This window comes from Galleria mellonella, unplaced genomic scaffold (assembly GCF_026898425.1).
Source record: "Galleria mellonella isolate WM207_F2 unplaced genomic scaffold, CSIRO_AGI_GalMel_v1 utg28, whole genome shotgun sequence".
Classification (NCBI taxonomy): Eukaryota; Metazoa; Arthropoda; class Insecta; order Lepidoptera; family Pyralidae; genus Galleria; species Galleria mellonella.
In genome coordinates this window covers 5,212,803-5,235,976 of record NW_026442064.1, presented here as the reverse complement: position 1 = coordinate 5,235,976, position 23,174 = coordinate 5,212,803, and the positions used below count along the sequence as shown (strand labels likewise).

The 23,174-nt window shown below is 31.6% G+C and overlaps 1 protein-coding gene across 1 annotated transcript; it reads right to left on the bottom strand.

The window, feature by feature from the left end:
- Positions 1-1,973: 1,973 nt before the first annotated feature.
- LOC113519147 (nuclear pore complex protein Nup153) lies at positions 1,974-22,350 on the bottom strand. The gene is made up of 7 exons (XM_026904207.3): positions 21,956-22,350; positions 17,564-17,794; positions 17,096-17,363; positions 16,662-16,997; positions 16,422-16,587; positions 13,433-16,334; positions 1,974-12,897 (listed from the first exon to the last, which is right to left on the bottom strand). The coding sequence occupies exons 1-7, from the start codon at positions 22,019-22,021 to the stop codon at positions 12,739-12,741; spliced, it is 4,128 nt and encodes a 1,375-aa protein (XP_026760008.2). The 5' UTR covers positions 22,022-22,350; the 3' UTR covers positions 1,974-12,738.
- Between the last annotated feature and the right edge of the window lie 824 nt (positions 22,351-23,174).

The window sequence follows — 23,174 nt, the reverse complement described above, 5'->3', positions numbered from 1 at the left end:
TGATATCTATCGCATATGGTTCCTACGTATATACCAAATACCATGACCATTGATAATTGATACCATGATTTGACAAGCTCTCTTTTACATAATACTAGTAAGGTATATTAAACTACAAACATCATATTCCAATAATTAGCGATTCAAAAAAATTCAAAGCGAGCGGGATTTGATAACGTGACTCTCCTACGCTATGCCATAGTTAGTAATCTTATCCTGCCTGCTTCAAATGCTTTTACACCATACCCGATTTTCCATGACCTGCGGTATTATTGAAAAATCTTGAGAACCCAGACCAAATATTATATTTTTCATTGTGATCAAACGTTTAATAAAAAAAATTCGGTGTAATGTCGCAAAATCGCCATACATGATACGTTATCAGTTTCAAGATCGAATGATGAATCGCTACAAAAATCATTGTATGTAAATCCCCGAAAGTTTTTTGTAAGTTTTCATTGGTTGTCTCAGAATATACAGGTACAATTAGTAGTACTGGTTATAATCCTAGAATCCATCGTGGTTCATTCCCGATGAATTCGTTCCGAAGGGCCAACTGACCTACTTCATCCTCACCCATAATCTCTTACGGGTGCTAGTGTATATCGATAACATTGACGAAGTTACCATTACATTTTCATCTATGAAAAAAACTTACCTTCAGAAACATACAGAAATATCAAAATATAATTTGATACTTTCCTACACTCGACTTCAGGTAATATCCTTGACCTCGTAACCGCTTGTTTTCAAAGCTTAAAAATTCGACCATGCAACTTGAGGAAAATGCCTTATGAATACTTTTCGGTTTTGTGGGGGGGGGGGGGAGAATTGTTGGTGAATAATGCGGACTACCAGTCCCATTGCTAGCAATATACCTTGTCGGTTCGACCTCCACGTGGTTCCCCTTGGAAACCATCGTGCTGAATTCCAAGTGCATTCATCACGATGGGCTAACTGACCTGCCTTTTCATTCTCATATATCAACCCTCACTGGTGCCCCACCAGCGTATACCGTTAGCGTAGACGGGGTTACCATTTCATTATCATTTATTAAGAGTTACGGCTTGGTGTACCTATTACAACTAACCACGCATAAGTCTCAAAACACGAAATGTAAAAGTTCGATATACCGACATTACAAAAAATCTATGTTTATAGGGAAAAGATTGCTAGATATATACGGTCAGGTCGACCTCGTCGTGGTTCCGCCTAGAAACCATCATGATTTATTCTTATACATCAGACCTGCTTCCATTCTCAACTATCATGCCTCATTGATGCCCGCCAGCGTATAGGGATAATGTAAACAAGAGTCATTATTCCATTACTGTACACTTTAAAATCCAAAATAGATATCTTAGTCAGCCTTAGAATATCAGTGTCAAAACATACTAACCACATAACCATAGACTACCTGCAGTCCTCACATCCCCATTAACTATTAATTGTCCACTGCTAAAAATAAGCCCCCACCTTAGGGGGGGAGGAGGTTGACACTAGTTGCCACACTTAGCTGGTTAGCAACCGCAGTTAGGATTTGATATATTAAGAGGGATGCTGCTGTTCATCACTCGACCATCGAGTTCCTTTAGCCGCCTCTTACAAAACCCACGGGAAAGAGAGATAATCCATTCAATGCCGGGTCCTCTTCAGTCGGTTATATTTAAATAACTAACAATAATAAGCGTATATTTTTATCTGTATGTCTTACCGTATTATCCTTGTTAAATTTTGAATTTCTAATTTACTACTAAGATTCTTAATTATAAGTTAAATAAGTTTCTTAAGTATAATATTAATTATTAAAAAAATATATTTATTTCATACATTGGCAGTTGCGAATTAATGATGATTTATTTCCAAGGTGTTCCCTTACAACTTGGTCCAAAGGAAAGTCATTTTCTTTCGATATAAAATTTTAAACCCACAAATGTCCTATAAGGAGTTTAAATGTAAATCAAACAAACAAGTATTGTTTTTAATGGCCGTTTTAATTGAGGAACAAAGCTAAAGGCATTTTATATAAACAACGGTTATTAATTTCAACCATTTATCAACATTTTACTTACAATCAAGGAGTCTGACACGTGTATACAATTTTAGTTTTGCTCCCCAAAATGTTCCATTACTCGTTTATTGTAATGTTTTGTGATAGTAAACCATATATCTTTACAATGACTATGTATAGTCCGCATTTGGAAGCCTTACTATTTAAATCCTTACTACTAAAAATATAATCGTACATTGTTAAGGTCCAAATGAGACTACACATTACACTATTACATGAAGATAAATGTAACTAAAATTAAATTAATTATGTACAAAACCTCAAACTAGAATGAAAAGCAAAAAATCGTAGCATTCATAATATATTATGAAAAATATATACAAGGTGAAATCATAATCTTTAACATCATTTTAAGAGATTTAAACTTTTTAACCAAATTGAAAAATACAAAAAATTATGAATTGAAATATACCAAAAAAAATTTTAGAGCCACTATACTAACTAGATAGGTAGACCAGCTACATTAGTATGAGAGGCTCAAAATATGTCGTCTTTCGACACTATGTTTCTTTGAGGAAAAGTTCAGTTTTACTAGTAAAACCACTCCTCTGAAATGATGCTAATGATTTCAATTGCACAATGTAGAAAACGATAATTTATTATTCTTCTCTTATTACTGATTTTAAATATATAAAAGTTCCAAACAACAAACGCATCATGAGTGATACAACATTTTGCTAATCGTTGTTACTCGTATAGGTACATCTAATCTTAACCATAGAATTAAATGGTTACAATGATGGCCACCACACCTTGCTTCAAATATGTTTACAAACTTCAAAATGGCAAACCGAAGAAGTATTAAAGATTATAACGAATAACATCACTAGAAGCAAGATCGTATACATCACTCTTAGAGATATATTACACTGTTAAATAAATATGATCACATTACATTATATAAGGTAGAAACGAAATGATCGCACCTGGGCTATTCCTGAGTTCGTAAAGCTATAAAATGATAAGTGCATCAATAACTTCATGAATTGATAATTAATTTTGCTATGATCCTTAAATATATGATAGTTTAATACAGTGCTTATTCTGCGTGACAGTATAGTACAAGGGTGTTTGTGACGTGCCACGGTATTACATCGGAGCGGAAACACAGAATTGTCAAAGTAATAAAAGTTGCATAAAATAAATTATAAAAAAAAAGGAAATAATACATCTATTGTATTTTGTCACTAACAATTTAGATCAAAAGAAAGAAGCAAAATGTGTCAATAGTTTTTCTATGGAAATAGAATACCCCATATCTAATAGCAATTTAATAAATACAAAACAAACTTATAATTTTACTTTATCACATTTTTACTTTTTGTTAATAAACAGATACTTTGTTAGATTATTAGTCCTTACATTGATGATTATAAGTATGAAAATCAAACGATTAAAAATAAAGCCGAAAAATTTATCACAATATTAGAAACATACATGTATTATTACTATTAGGGTCGATTAGTTGAAACTTTTATGAGATTGCAATGAATGCAATGAACATTTGAACTAAAGTATTGCTATCTCTGTCGTATAATTTTAAAATATAGAACAAATAATAAATCATCGATTTCTCGACAAGAAAACACCAATGCTACTAATCTAAATGTTCTCGCCGCATAGTAGTAAAGTGGATGACACTTCAAATTAGTTGAATGTATTGTGACCATATGTAATAACAAGTTGTAAACACAGTCCGCTATCAAATGCAACTAAATTTAAATGTGTTATCGGTTAAGAGCTGCAACCTGTACAAGACTCTAGGAACCGATACGTCCGAGCTCGCGCTTTGCTGCATTACGCACGGTGTACAAAGGGCACAGCCTTATAAAAAAAAAATTAAATCCCTTATTAGTCTAAAAATTTATCACTCATGTCTATGTTCGCAAGTATATTACGAATGTGCCAACTTTGACATAAAAGTATTAAAAACGAAAAACAGACTTCATAATTGGGAAACTTAATATACTATCGTAAACTGCGCCATTAAAAACATAAAAAAAATAACAAAAATATGAAAAGAAAGCCGAGTCGGCACAGACATGTTTTTTTCGGCTTTGCCGTTAAACAGTTCGAGATCTAAACGGTACCCAAGTTCTACGTAAGATCCATGAAACAGTATCACATAAAACATTTATAGTGAACATAAAAAAAAAACTTGCAAATATCAATCCTAAGCTTACAGATTTCAAGTTCAACCATATTTTCAAACCAAATAATCGATTTGTACGCATATGCAGTGAGAATATAAGATAATAATGTTTATCAATTTAATATTTATTTATCAACGTACGGTTGCCGAATATCCCTTAACCTACATATAATCGACATTGACCAACAATTACTACTTGCCAATGATTACAGACGAGCAGTGAGCTCATTTATTTGAAGTCCTATTCTTAATTTATTTGTTAGTCTGAAATGACCTACTTTCAACTTTCTTATTCAGGAGGTAGGGTAAGTAGTAGTAGATTAGTATAGTAAATAGTACAGGTTAGCATGTCGTATACGCATCAGATGGATTCCATAGCATTTCGGAGCTATATTCCTGTATTAACCGATTTCAAATCGAAGAAGTTATATTGAATGTTTTTTTTATTTAGTTTTATACAAGGTCTTCACCATACCTTTTTTAATCAAAATTAATCGAATTGATTTAAGTGTTAGTCTAGAATCCTTGTCTAATAATAAGAAAATAGCGTCCGTAGCGCAAACGCGAACCCCACTACCCGTGTAACCTGCTTTGCGCAAACTGTAATCTTAACAATAAAATTAATCGAATTTTCATTTGTCCCATACTAATTTTGTTGCAATTTAAACCCGCATTACATTTAAAAATAAATGCTAAACTACGGTAATACATAATAGATATTATACTATTCAATTATGAATAATCTAAAATAATACCAGTTAACATATTTTGTTCACAACAAATTATGTCTATGATTGTAAACCTTGTAACTTTTTTCAAAAAGAAGTTTGACTTCTTGGTAATTTTATTTAAAATTTAAAAGCGACATGTAAACCAGTTTATTTACGCATTATTGAGGATTTGGTGAGCTCATATCTAACGAAATAAATCGAAGTAACTTATTAAAACCTTATTTGAAATTTCGAAGATGAATCCAGTCTAATATTATATTTGTTATAGCAGTCTAAAATCGGCTAAAAATCATTCAACAATGTTAACTTTGATAAATATTCAAAAGGTAAGCTTCCTTGTTTTAGCAACGAATGAAATTTTTTATCGCATCTAAATATTGTCGATCTATTTAAATATATAATTTTTTTTTTATATTATTTCTAAAATTTTGATGTAAAAATGTCAATAAACACCATGTCAATAAACTATACAAACTGTTAAGTAGCTACAGCGAGGGATGAGTATTTTGTGTATCAACAACATTTCATTACAATTATAAACTATTTTGACTTTACAATCACAATTTATAATTTTCTGAAAAATAAATTTCATTTCATTTTAAATTGTCATAAAATATAGAAATGAAAATATTCTAAAATCATAATGATAACATCGATTACCTGAAAAACGCAAAATATCAGCAGCACTCATGCCGGTAGACCATAAAATACTACAAACAAGCTTTCTATTGCTTTTGAAAATGGAGAGATACTGAACACAGCAAAACTGATGCCCACCTGGTATTTACATTATAATACGTATCACAGATAATTTGTAGTGCATTTGTAAAAATCAAATTTATAACTATTTTAATCACTAAAAGTTATTAGAAGAAATCAATTTATATAGGATGATAAATAATTTGTAAACTAAGAATGTAATAGATATATTGTCTTTGTGTATAGGCATACGGATAAAAATTTCATGAAACAAAAACACAAAAACGATAAAAAATTTCGAACTCGCCATACCCAACTCAACAGAAGAATGCGCCGTATTAGTATGAGCTTATTTTTTATCGGTTTCAACCCATGTTGCTTTTGTGAAAATATTCAATTTCACTGATGGTACCCACCCTCCCTCGAAAGCATGCTAACGATTTCACCCTGAATAAATTTTAAGAGCCAGCAACTCGATCTCTCTTCTGTTGACTATCTAATGTAAAATTTATAAGACGCATTAAATACGTTCATTGAAAATTGAAAACAAAACCTGTCATATTGAATATACAAGTAACACTACTAGTAAAACTCGAGGAGTTTCGCATATTGAGTCAAAGATTGCATTTGTTTATATCTAGATCGTGCATAACGAAGGCGGCCCAAAAACTTTTGACATTACTTCTAGACCTCAAGGTGCTACGCATTTAATACTGCACTAGTCATATTACCCTTTAAAACTGAAAGCCGGCACGTAACATTTCAGCAATATAAATCTTGAATTAATACGTATTAGTTAATTTAGGTACTGTAAATATTGAACTTTATATTATTTCGATGAGATTCCATTGAGTTAAATGTCATTTTTTTACATACTCCTTCTTCTCATCGTAAATATGTACCATACACTTTAATGCACTAGATGGGTTGTCAGCTATTTACCAATTACCATAAAGATGGATGAGACATTACACTTTAAAATCCAGATGTGAAAGAAATTAGAGAACTAAATAATATATACTCTATTTTTCTATATTCCGTACAATTAGTAAATAATCTTAGGATATTTCTTCTCTGTTTAACGAAATTTAGTATTGATTTAAAAATAAATAAAAGTCTAAATAAGATGTAAGAAGATAAAATCATTTAATATTTTCTAGATTATTTTATGCTTTGTTATTTTAACCAAAATACAGCTAAATTTGTTTACTAAACAGAAATGACAAATATAGAAAAACAAATAATACTTGTGATGATGGAAGTGTGTTGGAATAAATGAGCAAGGGGCCATCCCTTACAAATCCTTGTAATGGAGATAATGTATTTTTAAAAGGGCAAACCATCTGTTCTGTCCCCACAGACAAGTGACAAACAAATCTATCACTAAACAAATTGTATTGCGTATTCGCTACCGTATAGGCAGAACCAGAAATAGTCTATTTCAATAGAACTTAATAAAAGGTAGCCAGGTTTCGTTGAAATTTTAACAGAAACATTCTTTGAAAGAAATTATTAGGAAATAAAATCTATTTCGAATTCTTATAATTTTGTTTAGAGAGTGTCCAATTAATTAATCGAGTTAGTCATTTGTTAGTTTAAATTTTCATTAAGTTCCATTGAAATAAAACTAGACATCCGGCATCTTTTTATTTCAATAATTGTAAATATTCAGTTTCAATTATTAAAATAAACTTTATGGATTGGATCAAAATCCATAATGTCTAATAGAATTTATATTCATAAATCCTATTAGACATTATGGATTTTGATCCAAAATAAAGTATTATCCATTTCTCATGAGTTTGATAACAAAAACACATCTATATACTGATTCATTTGTTACTTGTCTAGAGAGAAGAGGGGGGAGGGGGGGTAGTGGTAGTTAGGATTTTTAGTGTCAACGAATTTCTTCGTTACAGAACTCATAATTTTGTAACTGTATTTCTACATATGTATGAAATTGAAACATGGAAACAAATATATTTTTACCTTAAATTTTTGAATTTCCTTTATTTGTAACCAAATTTATTTATGACTTTCTGATTGGTTAAAGAACTAGTTAATTAAGTTAATTAATAGGTTAATTAATAATACACATTTACGATATATTTCATAATTCGACACCTTCCCACCCCCATTCCGGTTTCAAATATCATTAAAAGGTTTCTACCCTTCTCTTTAAGACCCCTTAGATCCTAAAAATCCCTTATCCCACTACAAGATCGCTTTAATTCCTTCTCATTTTTTCCTCCATCTACTACCCCACAACCTTCTGGTCCCTATCATATGACGAATTTTGTAATATAAATTTGATAAGATCTTCAAAATTCGATAAAAAGACAATAAATTTCAAAATAATTTACTTTTGTGGAAGAATTAAATGAGCTCCCTCTTGCCTTCATGTACTTTTTACGCGTAAATTCGATGGCATATAATGTAAAACCCAAACCAAATTGAGCCAACAACAAGAGAGATAGAATAAAACTGTACACCTTTGATAGATCATAATAAAAGAAATAAGACTAAAGGAATAAAAAAATACCTATAAAAACAGAACTAAGAAAGCCAAATATTATAAGTAACCAGGACGTACAACATCCAATTACCGTAAAATACCTAAAACATATAAAACCTCTTTTTCAAACGGTTTCGGACTAGAATACCCTATGTTATGAGAAACCAACCAACAAATATCTGAGAGCAAAACCCAGAATACTCTGACCCGAACTCGTTTAGAAAGTTTTATTTCTTAAATTAGCTCCATCAGGAATGTACCTGGGACCTCATTACGCAAAATAGCGTGTCGACCGCTCAGTCTCGTCGTCAACCTAGTGGACGCTTAGATAATGTATAAAAGCTTAAGCAGAAAAAAATTAAATATATATTATATTTAAATTTATAATATATAAATTATAAATTTAGAAACAATATTATTGCTGTGCGTTGTTAAATCAGTCTAACTTTTATACTAGAAACTAGTTTGTTTAATGCGGCGTAGAACACGGGTAATCTTTCAGCTCGCAAGAACAGGTACATTAATAATCACAAAAATTCGTTTTCACTTAAAAATACATAGTTGTAAAAATTTTGTTTAGTATATGCGTTGATAGACACTCAATTACAATGAATTTTTAAAAGTTATTATAGACCTAGATACATTTTAAATTTGCAATTAAATATTTTCAAAAACAAAATTGTCAAAACATAGCATCTTTTTATATAAATATTAGATCATTTAACTATTTTTTCTTTTATTTAAATTTTACTTGCAGTCGCTCTTAAAGTAGGACTACAATAACCACCAATCATCGGACGCAGTGACTAATCAATATATTAATCACTTTGCAAAATCATAATCAAACATTGCATTTTTTTATTTAATTTGATTAATATTACTCTGTTTATAAAATAAATTAATAAAAAAAAATTATATATAAGTTCGAAAAACGTCAAAAATAATTCAATAAATAAATAAAAAATCACGAAATTTATGTATCATTTGCCAATAATTTTTGTCATAAGTGTAAAGATTTAAAAACAAATACAATTTTTCTACGCCGATGATATATGATCTGATGACAAATAAACGATTTGTTTAAAAAAAAAAATTAGAACGCGTAATTGAGTGTTATAACGAGATTTTGCTTCGAGACAAACAGAATTTTGCTTCGCATAAAATTGCCGGTTCAATAATCTCAACACGAGAGTAAACTTTATCGATTGCGAAAATAATTATCAAAGCCAGTCAGGGTTAGCATTAAAGTTAGAAACTATCAGAATTAAAAAAAATCTGATGAATTAAGAACCTTGTCTTTTTGGAAACCATTTAAAAATTAACTACATATTACGTCCTTCAGAATTTACATAAAAAAAATCTGTTTTTAAGAAACCAATCGCCGCACGGTTAAATCGGTACGATAATAACCTAATAAGTTTGTGAGCATTATACTTTTGCAATAAGTCGAATTTTAGTGAATAATAACTTTTGTGAATCCTACTATGTTGGCTTTACTCGCGGTACAATTCGCGACAAAGTCCTGAACCGTGCTCATGTACAGAGCCCCTTTCGAGTTTTAAACTAGTTGGGCATCCGCTACTTTAAAATTTGTTGATAATTTACAATATATAAAGTTTTCAATAAATAAAAAAAAATTATTCAAGTAAATACTTTTTAATTAAGTTATAAGCATTTTAATAGGACACTTGATATGTGTTGAGTTCAAAATGAAATATCAATGAGTTTTTCCAAAATAAAAAAAAATGAATACTATGATAACCTCCTTATTTTGTATAACTAGTATTTTTGAACAGACAAATCTAATAAAAACAACTTTGTTACGAATATATATCCGTTCAATAGCCTATATCAAGGACTAAGTCTTAAAGAATAGTTACATCATATTTTGATAACCACCCTTTGATTATGATGTAACATATATTAGAACAAAAAAATCCCCATCTAATGTGTCTAAAACAAAATTCTTTCGCGAGATATGAGCTCGAAAAATTAAACCATATTTCTATTAAAGTAAAAATTTAATTTGGAAATAAAATTAACTCGATCAATTAATTTCATATATAAAAAGCGCGCAACGCGAAAGTCCAAAAGATAAATAAGTAGCAAACGAGGGGTTCACTATCCACTGTAACGTAAAATTATATCGAAAATTAATCAAGATATGGATAAAAGATTTTGTCTAATAAAATGTGCAAACAGTAATCGCTAATCTATCGCAAAAAAATTATTACGGGACAGACACGATGATAAACCCAGACACTAATAGAATCGTTTCAGATTTGTCAACCCTATCGATTGTATAAAACATTAATAAAATACGTTCAAAATTGTGAATATCATGTCACATGAAACAAAATATATAGGCTAATGAGGTGCTAAATCTTTATTGCGCGCAGGACATGCTCTTGATTGGATTTTATAATGACAATTACATAATTCTAACACTTTAAGAAATTCCGAACATACATACAATACCGAAACTATTACAATCGTTACTTCATAAAAGCTCGTCGTAATTCCGATAAATATATGAATGTACTAGCAGCCCGTCCCGGCTTCGCACGGATGGACATTTTTACAATATTTTACATTTTTATCTGATCCTACACAGCTACCTATTTTATAGATGTGTCTGCTCCCAGTTACCCCTCTCCCGCACCGCTACAATACCTGGCTAGCTAGCCACACACCGACACGGCGCGAGTGGCGGGCAGCGCTTTTTCTATATCTGACTTTTTAACATAATATCTTTCGAATGGAATATACCTACGATTTGAAAAATTCAAAAAATAATCTGCGGGTATTGAGACGATTTTGAATAAAAAATATTTTATTTGGATAAGGACTAATAAATAGGTATAAATAACATGTACAACGCGACAGTGTTATTTTTTTTTTATTTCTATGATTTATTAAATTCGTAATATCTATTCAATGGAATAACCGATTTAAACAATTCAAAGAGAAATCTACATAAATTGAAACAGTTTTGAAAACAGTATGATTTATTTGGATAATAATTTAAACAGAAGTATGAATAACATGATGTAATTTTGGTCGATATTTCTATCAACTTTTAAAATATAAAAAGTAGTTATTGTGACATAACGATAATAGTTGGACATGTAGTTTTTGTAGTTATTGATGTTTTCTTCAATATTGTAGAACATACTTTTGTTCTATCACTAATAGTTTCCGCAGTGCACCGCATGCCCCAAGATATGAGAAATAAAACTATAAATAATGCAAGTTACTAAATCCGCGCCAATTTAGATAAGATCATGAATCAAATCAAGAACTTGGTATACACATTATAATACGGCTTATATACTACAGTAAGTTCATAGTGCTTTCTAATAATAAACAACTTGGAAAATATAACTAAAGTATTTTGATTTCCTACTTAAAAGAGTTTAAACAATAAAAAGAAAATAAATAAAAATAATGTAAAGCTGAAATGTGGCAACACTAATGCAAATAATGAAGCCATGAAAAAAACATTTGATAATAATTTAGTCTGTTGCCACACACAGCGAAAATAAAAAAAAAATAAAGATTCTTCTTGCCTATTCTGCTAGAACCGGCGTGAACGCATAAATAATAAAAAAAAAATATAAAAAAACAAAGCACAAGACTAATTAAGGATAACGGCCTTAGGATTCCGTCTGTCTATCCCATAAGTACTGGCGTGAAGATATCCAAATGATTTATATTCGTTTTAGTACTTTTGATTACTAAACACTGGGAAATGTTTAATATAAGTTAGTACTCTTAATAACACTTGGAAATCGAACCAGATGAGGATGCCCAAACTTCTTAATCATGAGTTAATTGATTGTTTATTATGAATGACTACGAAACCCTAGTACAATTATTTGGCGATTTTATTTACATATCAATCTCATTATGTGATAAGTTTCACTCAATATGAGATTACTTTCATGAACTATTTGTACTAACACCAAAATAATTTCTCTAAATATCATCTGAGAAATACCCATAAACAATCTGTACACATGTTGATAACTAAACAAAAACTGCCATGTAACTTTGTAAACCCTCAATCATGCATAACATGATTGTATTAACTGAAACAGATTTCATCCATTACAGAAAAGAATATAAAAAATAAAAAAGTATCCCAAATGACTGTGAGCTTATACTTGGCGACCAAGTTCACAATTTCAAAATTTGAACACGTCACATTCCCATGCATATACATGTCTACATGCACAATGTGTTTATTACAGCTAAATGATAATGAAAATAATAAAAAAGAAAAAAACAAGCAAAATCACATACAGTTTCATAATCGTTTTTATAGGTACATATTACGTTATAAAGTATAATGCACACATAATCAATAGACTTGATTGATTATAAATCTAACATATTAATCACTAAGCTTATAGTATACGTCTACCATGAAGAATGCCCGAATGTACGTCATCCTTGTAGGTTTACATGAGTTTTTATCTATTTACTACAGATAGGACACTTACAAGAGTTTCCGCGAGCAATTTGGGCCATTGTGATGGGGACTGTGCGCCATCAGTTGGATATGGATTCATCGCTGGGGATTCCTGCGTACAGCTTTTCGTACGCGTCTGACGCCCGCACTAGGAGAACTGCCCATGTTAAACTGCACCTGAGGCGCGCCGCCTGCCGCCGCCCCGAAATTATACATGCCTGTCTGCAACGCCGGCTGCTGTGTTGATTGCTGTTGCTGTACACGAATAAGTAACATATCATTTTTTGTAAAAAATGAAAACAAATAGATTTAATGTGTGCATGTGTGCATTTATACGAATGATAAAGACGTATTTATTTTGTTGAATTTAGTATTGTTTTGCTATCCATGTAATTGATTATTTAATTAATATTCAAATATATCAACTATTAATGGTCAGACTTCTATATCAAATCGCAATCACATGCACATCGTGATACAGCGATTCAAATAATTGAGAATCAAAACCAATTATTGTGATTTAAAATTTTAAGTACTGAATCTATTTTGATAAATTTCCTACGGGATCAGTCTGTCCTTTCATATAAAAAAAGGAATTTTCCAAATCGCGTTGTAAGTAACGGAGTTATGAGGTAACAAACAAAATATTTAACCGACCGAATTAAGAACCTCCTTCTCTTTGAAGTCGATTTATAAGAATAAAGACCTCCCAATTATTTCATTTCAATATTAAAGTGACAATATTAAATATCAAGGTTGATTACAAATTAAAATATATAGGTTTTATTACCTGTCCAAACCCGAAGATGCCGGTGGTCTGTGGCGAGCCAAAATTAAAAGTGGGTGCTGGCGCTGGTGTGAGCGAAGGCGCTTCAAATGACGGGATTGATGGACTGGGTGTACCGAACGTAGGTGCAGCACCAACATTTGGTGTACCAAACATTCCCATTGCCGGTGCCGGGTTACTGGACGCTTGCGCACTGCCGAATATATTCTGTGCAGGCTTCACCGAAGTCGAGAATAACGACTGTGGATTACTTGGGCTCTGGGCCGGCATACTGAACACGTTTTGCGGAGGCGATGTGCTACTTCCGAACGCAGGAGTCACATTATTATTGGCGTTGAAAGGAGAACTAGATCCGAAGGTAAACGCCGCCGGTTTCTGGAGACTATTACCATTAGATGCTGTATTTGATGAAAATAAGTTGGAGGTAGAATTATTTGCCGCAGACCAAATATTCTCTTTTTGTACAGCTGCACCGAAAATGCTTGACGCTGTCGCTGGTAAAGCGTCACTCCCTTGTAACTCATTTCCAGTGGATAAGGAACTAGTAGTGGCTTTGCTGTTGGCAGCTAAGTTTCCAGTGGGCAGTCCATTGTTACCAGCCAATGTACTGCCCAGAGAGTTTCCTGTGGATAACCCATTACCTACTAAAGGATTATTGGTCAGTGGTTTATTGGTTCCGATACTGGTTCCACTGGAAATTGTAAATTTGGTAGAACTGGCATTCTCTGTAGATGCTCCAAATGCAGGTAATTTAAACTTAAACGAGCTTCCCTCATTCATATTGTTAGCACTGCCAAAATTAAAATTATATTTTGGTTTCTCAGACTGAGTGGTACTTGGTTCTGAGTTGGCTCCAAAACTGAATAATGGCGCAGTGGTGGCAAGAATTTGCGGAGCAGCTGTGGAAACTGGTTCTGGTTTTTGGAACAATGATATGGCTGAATTTGTTTGTTGATCACTTTTCTGAAACAATGTTTGCGTAGTAGAAGTAGTAGTGCAGGTTTGACTTGGCTTCTGGAATACTGTCGCTGCCGATATCTCTGATGAAATCTGTGGTGGTGATGTAAATGACGTTGTGATAGTAGCCGTCGTAGACGCCGGTTGGGCAAATACATTCTGAACTGTGGGTTCACTAGTTTCAGTAAAAGAAAATTTATTTTGCGGCTGAGTTCCTTCACTACTTATCACACTTTGTTGCAAAACCGTTTTTGTTGTAGAAGGATCCTCATTCTTCTCTTCAGGAACAGCAGATGGCACCAATACTGGTATAGTTAATGGTTTATCTGGAGTTTTGTTAGACTTTAATGAGGAACGGAATATTGACTTAGATCGTTTTTGTGGTGGCCTGGCTGGAATTTTGAATTCAACTTTTGGTACTTCTTGTAATTTCTCTTTTTCTTCAGCCTTATCAGGAGCTACATATGGCATTTTATTTACATTATCAAAGACCAACGGCGCTCCTGTTGCTGTAGCAGATGGTAAGCCAAATGAAAATTTTGGAGTTTCACAGAGTTTTTCCTCAGTAGTTTCTTTAATATTGGAATTTCCATCCTCCAACTTTTTTGTAGACATCCCAAAAGTAAAAGCAGGGGCTTTAGATAAAACATTATTATTTGTTTCTGATTCTTCTTTGTCCTTATCACCTTGTTTAGGAATATTGACCACTTGAGCATTTGAGTCAATACCAAATTTAAACATTACATTTGTATTCATACCAAAATTGTAGGTTTTCTTCACTGGCTCCTTTACAGATCCAGGTCTCTCAAATTCACAGCATACACATTTATCTTTATCATTATAATTTTTTACCAAACAGCTACTACACTCCCACATACCAGATTGTGATTTCATCACATTACTGAATAATGGATCTGGTTGCTTGAATACTGTTGTAGTTAGAGCACCTGATGCCAATGCAGGAGTACTGCTTTGCTTCGCTCCTGGCTTGGCGCCCCCACAGGCGGCACACTTATCAACACTACTTTTGTTCTTGATCCAACAGTCATCACATGTCCAATCACTGCTTGTCACGGAGGAACTCTCTGCCAACACTTGGTCGGCAGGTTTTTTAGAGATTGAGGCTCCACAGCAAACACATTTTTCAGCACTTGGGTCATTAAAGACCCAACAATCTGGACATTTATTTTTATTTTGATTATTAACCTTTAATGATGGCTGGGTATCAAAATTATCGGAGGATATCTTTTCAGAATTTTTACATTTATCTTTATTTGCTTCACTATCAACCGTCTTACAAACAGAATGTATATCCTGTTTATCCTCAACCACTTTCATTTTCTTAAAACCACAACATACACACTTCTCTACATAGGTTTTATTGAAAACCCAACAATCAGGGCATTGCCAGTCTTTTGATTTAGTCATCTCTGCTTTAGCTTTTTCTTTTGGTGGTGATGCACCTGCAGGAATAGGGGAAATAGTACTTTCCTTTTTATCAATGGTCAGTTTATCTATAGGACGCTCGGGACTGACAAATATGAACTTAGGAATTGTTGATATGGATTGAGGCACATCTAGTGATATCTTGACAGGATTTGAAAATTTAAAACCACTACTAACAGAAGTAGTTTCCGATTTACTTATTGTGTTTTCAGTTGCTTTTGTAATTGTATGAGTTACAGGACAACTTAATGCAGATGTTGATGATGAAATACTTGATTTAGGGGTGGAAGTAAAATTCGGTTTGGAAGCTGTAGTTCCTCCAAATGTAAACTTTGGCAGATTATTATGATCAATTTGCAAGAACACTTTAGGCAAATCCAATGGTGGTACCACTGTACTGTCTACTTCATCACGCACTCTTCGGCTTTGTAATTGGGAATTGTAAAGTCTTGATTTTATTTTTGTTGTGTGCTTCTTGGAATTATCCACATCATTTTGGTCCCTGTAAAACAATAATTTACATAATTTTGTTTTTCTTAAAATAATGAATGTTTTGATAGATTTCAGTCCAATTTCATTTATTAATTACCTTTGTGTTTCAAATAATTTCTGTCGGCAATAAGGGTAGCTTGAAGCACTACTATGCGACGCTAAGATCTGTCTCGCTGCATTTGTAGTATCCATGAGACGGGATCTTTTTCTCAATCTCAAAATGGATGCAACGGAGGGCACATGTAGTTCTCGTGTTTTGTATGCTGCAAAACATGAACTATTGTAGAAATATAAGGTACCCACTACAAATACAAAGTAAAAAAGTACAAATACTAACAAAGTGTTTTATTATTTGGGGGATTAGGGTTTTCGGAATATTCAACTATTAGTTTATTTTTTGAATTCCATGTAAATGTTGGTATCCTATGAGCTTCTTTCAATGGAGATGAATAATCCTCGAGTAAATCCATAACGCGTCTAGATGAGTAGCTCATTGTGGCGCTGTCACTATCGGTCGATTGATTTACATGAGCGTGCATCTTCTGTGTAATATTAGGTTGGTTGATATACTGAGATGTAGCTCCACCGTATGTAGTTCTTCCTGGGTAGAAAGGAGATCCCAACAAGGTAGCTTGGAAAGATGATCGTTTAGAATCACTCTCTAATCTAGATTCTGTAAAAATGACAAATTTTATTAAAAATTTAATTATATACTGTAAATAAAAAGTTTCATTAATAAAATTAACATATCTGTAAAACATATCCACTTACCATGAGCTTTGGAGACAGTGGCGACAGTTGCATCTGAATTATCAAATAATGATTTTCTTTTCATTACAACAGAATGGCCAGATCCTGAAATAGCATATGGTGATCGAAACATGTCACTTTCACCCCTTTCCATTCTGGATTGTTCAACCGATGATGTCAGAGGTGTAGAAACAAAATTGGTATCTCGTGTGACTGTACTATTTTTCGGTGCGGTTTGTAAAGTGTTGTATGGAATACATTGCTCGGTAGATTCGACAGTGGTATCAGTCTGCAAAAAATGTACACTGATTAATATTAAATCCTTTCATTTTTTAGGTTGTGTGCAATAAATAATAAGCTGTTAACATTGATAAATTATATAAAATAAATAACATTCATAAATAAAATGTGCAGATAAGCTCACCAGTAAGGGGAAATATAAACTATAAAAGAAATAACATTTGAAATAAAATGTGCAGATAAGCTCACCTCTAAGCGGGAATAATAATTATAATTTCCTGAACTAGATCGCACCCGTTTCGCTGGAGGAGGACGTGGTAATACAGAATTTTCCATTCCCTCATCCTCCGTCGACGAATCCGTCGCATCAGCCAATGGCGCAGAACCATTGCTATTGGCACTATCAGAAAAGTTAAACCACTTGGCTATAGTCGCAGGCAGCAAACCTGATACTTTACTTGTTACACTCTTGACGAAGGACTGAAATATTTATGAAAATATTTTAATGTACATATTTATTTAGCGCAAAATTTGAAATTTTCGCATAGACATATAAAATAAACTGCAAATACAATAGATTCTTATTTAGCATAATCTATGAAGAGATATGGATCATGATACTACTACTGATTAAAAAGGATACATAGTAAAATTAGTTAATTTAGAATATTTTAATGTTATTTGAAAACAAATTTAAGAAACAAAGTAAAAAATAATTATATAAGAAGTATAGATCTAAGAAAAATAAAAATATCAGATGTAATTGAAAAAGCCAGACATGTGTAAAAGAGAAGGACTAAGCATGCAATTTGCAAGATGAATAAATGGAATAAGTGGTTCACAGTTCATCAAGCAAGAACTCGCAAAAGTGGCAGAAATGGACAGATAAAAAGATAGAGAAACAACCTGCAGAGAATGGGTGGAAGAGATTGATAGACCTGTGCCAAGAGGTATATATGTACATAACTACCTTCATATAAAATAACATATTACTAATATAATAAAATTATAACTGAATGATTTTTGTAACTAGACGATGGGAGATATTTAAGAAAAACTTATCTAATGCATGTTTTATCTTGATATTACATCTAGAAGTCATCTATGTCATTTATATATTTTTCCTGCTTCTGAAATCCATGCATATAAAATAGCAGGCAAAAAGCTAGTAATAGTAGTATTATCTTATGCATTTGATATGCACATTAGATCTTAAATTATTGTCTATATTACACATTATAGTATGAGTATGCATATAAAATGCATAGGATAAATGATAGATTATTATAATTATGTTAAGTTGTAATTATGAGGCTATGCTTGCATGAATTAGTATATAAAATATCTCATATGTTCAATTAGAATATGACCGACCCGTGAACCAAGCATATAAATTCATTTAGAAGAATTTGTATAAAAGAGTAAAAAACATCCACACATCCATACATTTTTCATCCATACTTTCGGCCGCGCCAAAACTCTGTATGTGTGTTTGTGTTGTGTGTGTGTGTCTAATTGAAAGTTGATTTTTTTTAGTTTACTTGCAAGAGTAAGTAAAAATTTTAACATGTTTTTACATATAAATATATATGACATAATTGTTACATACTTTAATTAGTGTTTATTATAACCCTTTAAACTATCTGTATGTTTGTGTTAAAAATACACTAAATTTCAGTATAGAAGAGAAATTTTAAATATGTTTCAGTAAGTGTAAGTCGGCCGAAACCAAGACCAAGGCCGAAAGTTCGGTTTCGGCTGTAAAACCTGTTTCGGTCATACACTAATAAAAAACCATTCTTATATATAATACCCAAGTTAATTTTTATATTTTCGAGTATCTCTGTACCCCACTAACTAATAATTAAAGAAAGAGTGTATTCAGAAAACTAAGAAACTGTCACAGTTCTGTTCTGATTCCAAAAATACTAGGATGTGTATCTTAATCAAAATCTTTAACTACTAAATAACATTTTGTAATGAAAATTGTCTATGCAAAAAAAAGAGTTTGGGTGCCCAGTAATAGAATCTTGATGGCATTTATTTTGTTTGCACCTGTCTGTGCAAGCAAAACAATTGAATAAAAATAAAATTAGATATAATATTATTAAGCACATCAAAGTAAACATTGGAATTTTACTTTAAAACATTTAAAGAACATTTGACTACAAACCTTACTGAATAGTTAAAATAAGTGCAATATTTCTGAGTTGTGTTTTAGTTTCTGATAGTTATATCAAGAGATTTTATTATATCTATGTCTTGTATTTGTTATTTTTTGTTTTTATAGATGAAGATATAAAAATTGCAAATATTTCAATTTTGTTGATTCAACATAGTTATTCATAATATTTATATCAATATTATAGAGATAACAGTATAGTCAATATGACACTGTTTATACCTCTGATTATACATCAAAATATATGATTTCTTAAGAAAATTTGTATTTCATGTATAATTATGAAACAATTATTAAGAAAGAGACATTATGTAAACAATTAAGATCTTTAAAAATCTATAAGTACACCATATCTTTTTTAATAGTAACTGAGAACTTTAAGTAACAACTATTAGCATCCAACAAAACTTCAAATTTTTACTAAAATTTGTCAATTATAAAAATAACTGTCTATATTCTAACTGCCTTCAACTACATTTCTTTGAATATAGTTATATACAAGTGTAAAAATTACAGAACAGAATTTATATATGAAGACAAATGTATCTTTGTGCCTATAATTATCAATAATTTTTATGTAAGGACTGAACCAAAGTTTTGATTTCAACCAGTTTCAGTGCACATTTTAGAAATGGAAACTTCATCAATTTGCATTACATTTTATTTAGTTATTTATTAGCCTTTATTACCAACTCACATTATATATAATTAAAATGTTAGAGTTATTAGTTGTTGGTGTCTTTGTGACACAAAGGCCTTCTCCAGCTCTTTTCAATATTCTCTTATTTTGCTTTTCTAAGTCAAAGTAGACCTTTTTTTTTATACCTCTGAGGTGGCAAACAAGCATACGGCCCACCTGATGGTAAGCGGTTACTGTAGCCTATGAATGCCTGCAATACCAGAGGTATTACATGCGCGTTGCCAACCCTGAAGAAACCTCTTTACCCCCCTTTTGAAGAAGATCCGTTGTTATTTTAATATCATCGAACCAGCATTTCTTTTGTCTGTCTGTTTTCCTCTTTGTTTAGAATCTAAGGGTCCATTCTGTTATGTCTTTTGTCCATCTATTCTCCTTTTTTCTCAGCATGTGACCCATCCACCTCCATTTATTTGATTTTGGTTGCAACATCTTTGACTTTCATTATGTTCCTTATATCTACAGCCCTTTTATGGCTTCTTTTTGTATCCCAGATCTCATGTCCCAGAATGCTCCTCTCCATGACTCTTTGACATATAACCAATTTTTGTTTGTTTGTTAGTTCCAGTATCATACAAAAACGACTGCACCAAATGAATGCAGTTTTCAGTCATATTCCTGAAGGTCTAACTTGAAATCTGGTGTATGTTTCATACATCTCACTATCAGTAGTCAGTTTCACTGGTTTCGTAATTCTGATATCCACAGGTATGAAGTAGTGGGTAAAAAGGTAGTCCATAATATATATCATCATCTTCCTACCATTATCCCCCATATTATTTAGAGTCGGCGTAATATGGTTTTATCCATATTATTTAAAGATTTGGCTTATAGTTTTACGATCAGCTGATTTCAAAATAATATATATCATAGTAGTCCATAATATATATAAATTATAGAAATATCATAAATATTGGGTTATTAGAATATCCAGGCATCCATTCTCAACAATTTTATTGTTGATTATGATAATAAGTATATTAATGTATGCAAAAAGTTATAAGATAAAAAAATATTGAAAAGATTTTTGGTTTTGTCCAGATTAATTTCCCATTTACTCTAACTCTACCATTGTCACAATGTATGAGATTACTTTATTAACCAATATTAACAATTTTCTTATACCCTTTAGTCACCTACCCAAGAATCGTTAACAATAGACAACAATGGAGGTAGTTGGATAAGGCCTTTACTAACAAGCAAACAGACAATAGTAATTAAAGAAATAATAAATTGTAAAAAAATTGGTAAGTCTAAATGAAGGCTTATATTATTATTTGGTCACCCAAAAAATTATACAGAGTACAAAATAAAAGATTGGTTACCCTTAAAAAAACATATTATATTCTCTCAGATATACAAGAGAAAAGATTTGGTACCCTCAAAAAATAAATTGTATTGAATACAATAATTCAACACGGTGCAAGACAAAAATAAAAAACAGAAATAGGATTTGCTTATATTAATTTATACAATATGTTACTGTAATTATCACATACTACTATTATTATATAGAATAATTACAGTACTGTACTGTACAATATCACAAAACCAGGGTTTTTAACAAGTACCCGTTATTGCAAAAAAATATCACATGACCTTTACCTTCAATATCAAATACAGAATAAATATAGTTAAACAAAATAGAATCAATCGCATAGCAAACGTTTATCCTATAATAAAAATATGTTTCTACGTGTGAGGTCACAGTGACAAAAATGTAACGACATTCGCAGAGAGCGGGAATTTGATGAAAACTTACATTGTTAGCACTATCTGTAGACTGTAATTGACTTCGCTTCTTATTTCTTGAAGGATGTTTGCTCATCTTGCAACTTGAACCATATGAGATAACAATTGTCTAAAACAACGCTACACAAATAGATTTTTAGGTAAATTTATTCATAATTGGCAAAAACGTGACAAAAATGGCGTCAGTGGAATATGTCAAGAAACGCTTGGAGGGAGGTTCATTAGTATTTTTATAGAATATTCCACTTAGTCCGAAATTACGACAATTACTATATAAATTTTTGCATTTGAATTTTATGATAACAAAAAGTAATACAGAAAAATCTAATAACGTTACAATATGACGAAGAAAAAACGACTAATTTTCACGTTGCCGCTTGACTTGAGAAATATGACAAAGAGAAATATAGTCTATGGTGTCGTCAAAATCAACTTTTTTTACTTCGATATTGTCGCAGTGAAAGAAGACTAAAGACTCGAACTCTACTTGAATGTAACATATACGCATTTATATTCTATCACTTCAAGAGAGAGTTATGAATTAGAATTAGGTATTATACACAATTTTTTAAAAAATATTATAAATCTTTCTTATCATTAGGAATATAATATTATCCTTAGGAAGGATCGACGTTCATTTGCATTTTTTTTTTTGGTTCTGCAATGAAAATGAAACTAAAGTAAAACCGTGTACTAGAATAATTAATTAATACGAAACTTGAGAGTAAGCGTAACCCAAAAACAAGGAATTACCTAGAAGGAATGATAAAATTTTTTATTCATATCCGGCTAGTATATAGAAAATGTTATAGGGCCGTATAATCCTACCAAACCTAGATATAACTTGCTTGCATACAATCTAGTCATGTAAATTTGTCATTGATATATCAAACATTTTCTATAAACTAGCCTGTTATGAATTGAGAAAAATGACAACTGATGGCATCTGTCGTCCTCATTTAACTAATTATATTTGCATAAGAAGAAAGGAGACAACCATATGATTTACAGTTTCTATTTTAGCTTTTCTATGTAATTCCTTGTTCTTAGGTATTTATTATATAAAAGGTAGGTTGTAATAATAACTTAAAGTAAATAAAATTGTAATTGATACTATATAATATTTTGTAAAAATCGAGTTATACGTATCACTAAAGGGGTCAATGGAAACGAACAAAGAGGGCAATAGAAATGGCTGAAGTATGAAAAGAAATGCATACAAGAATAAA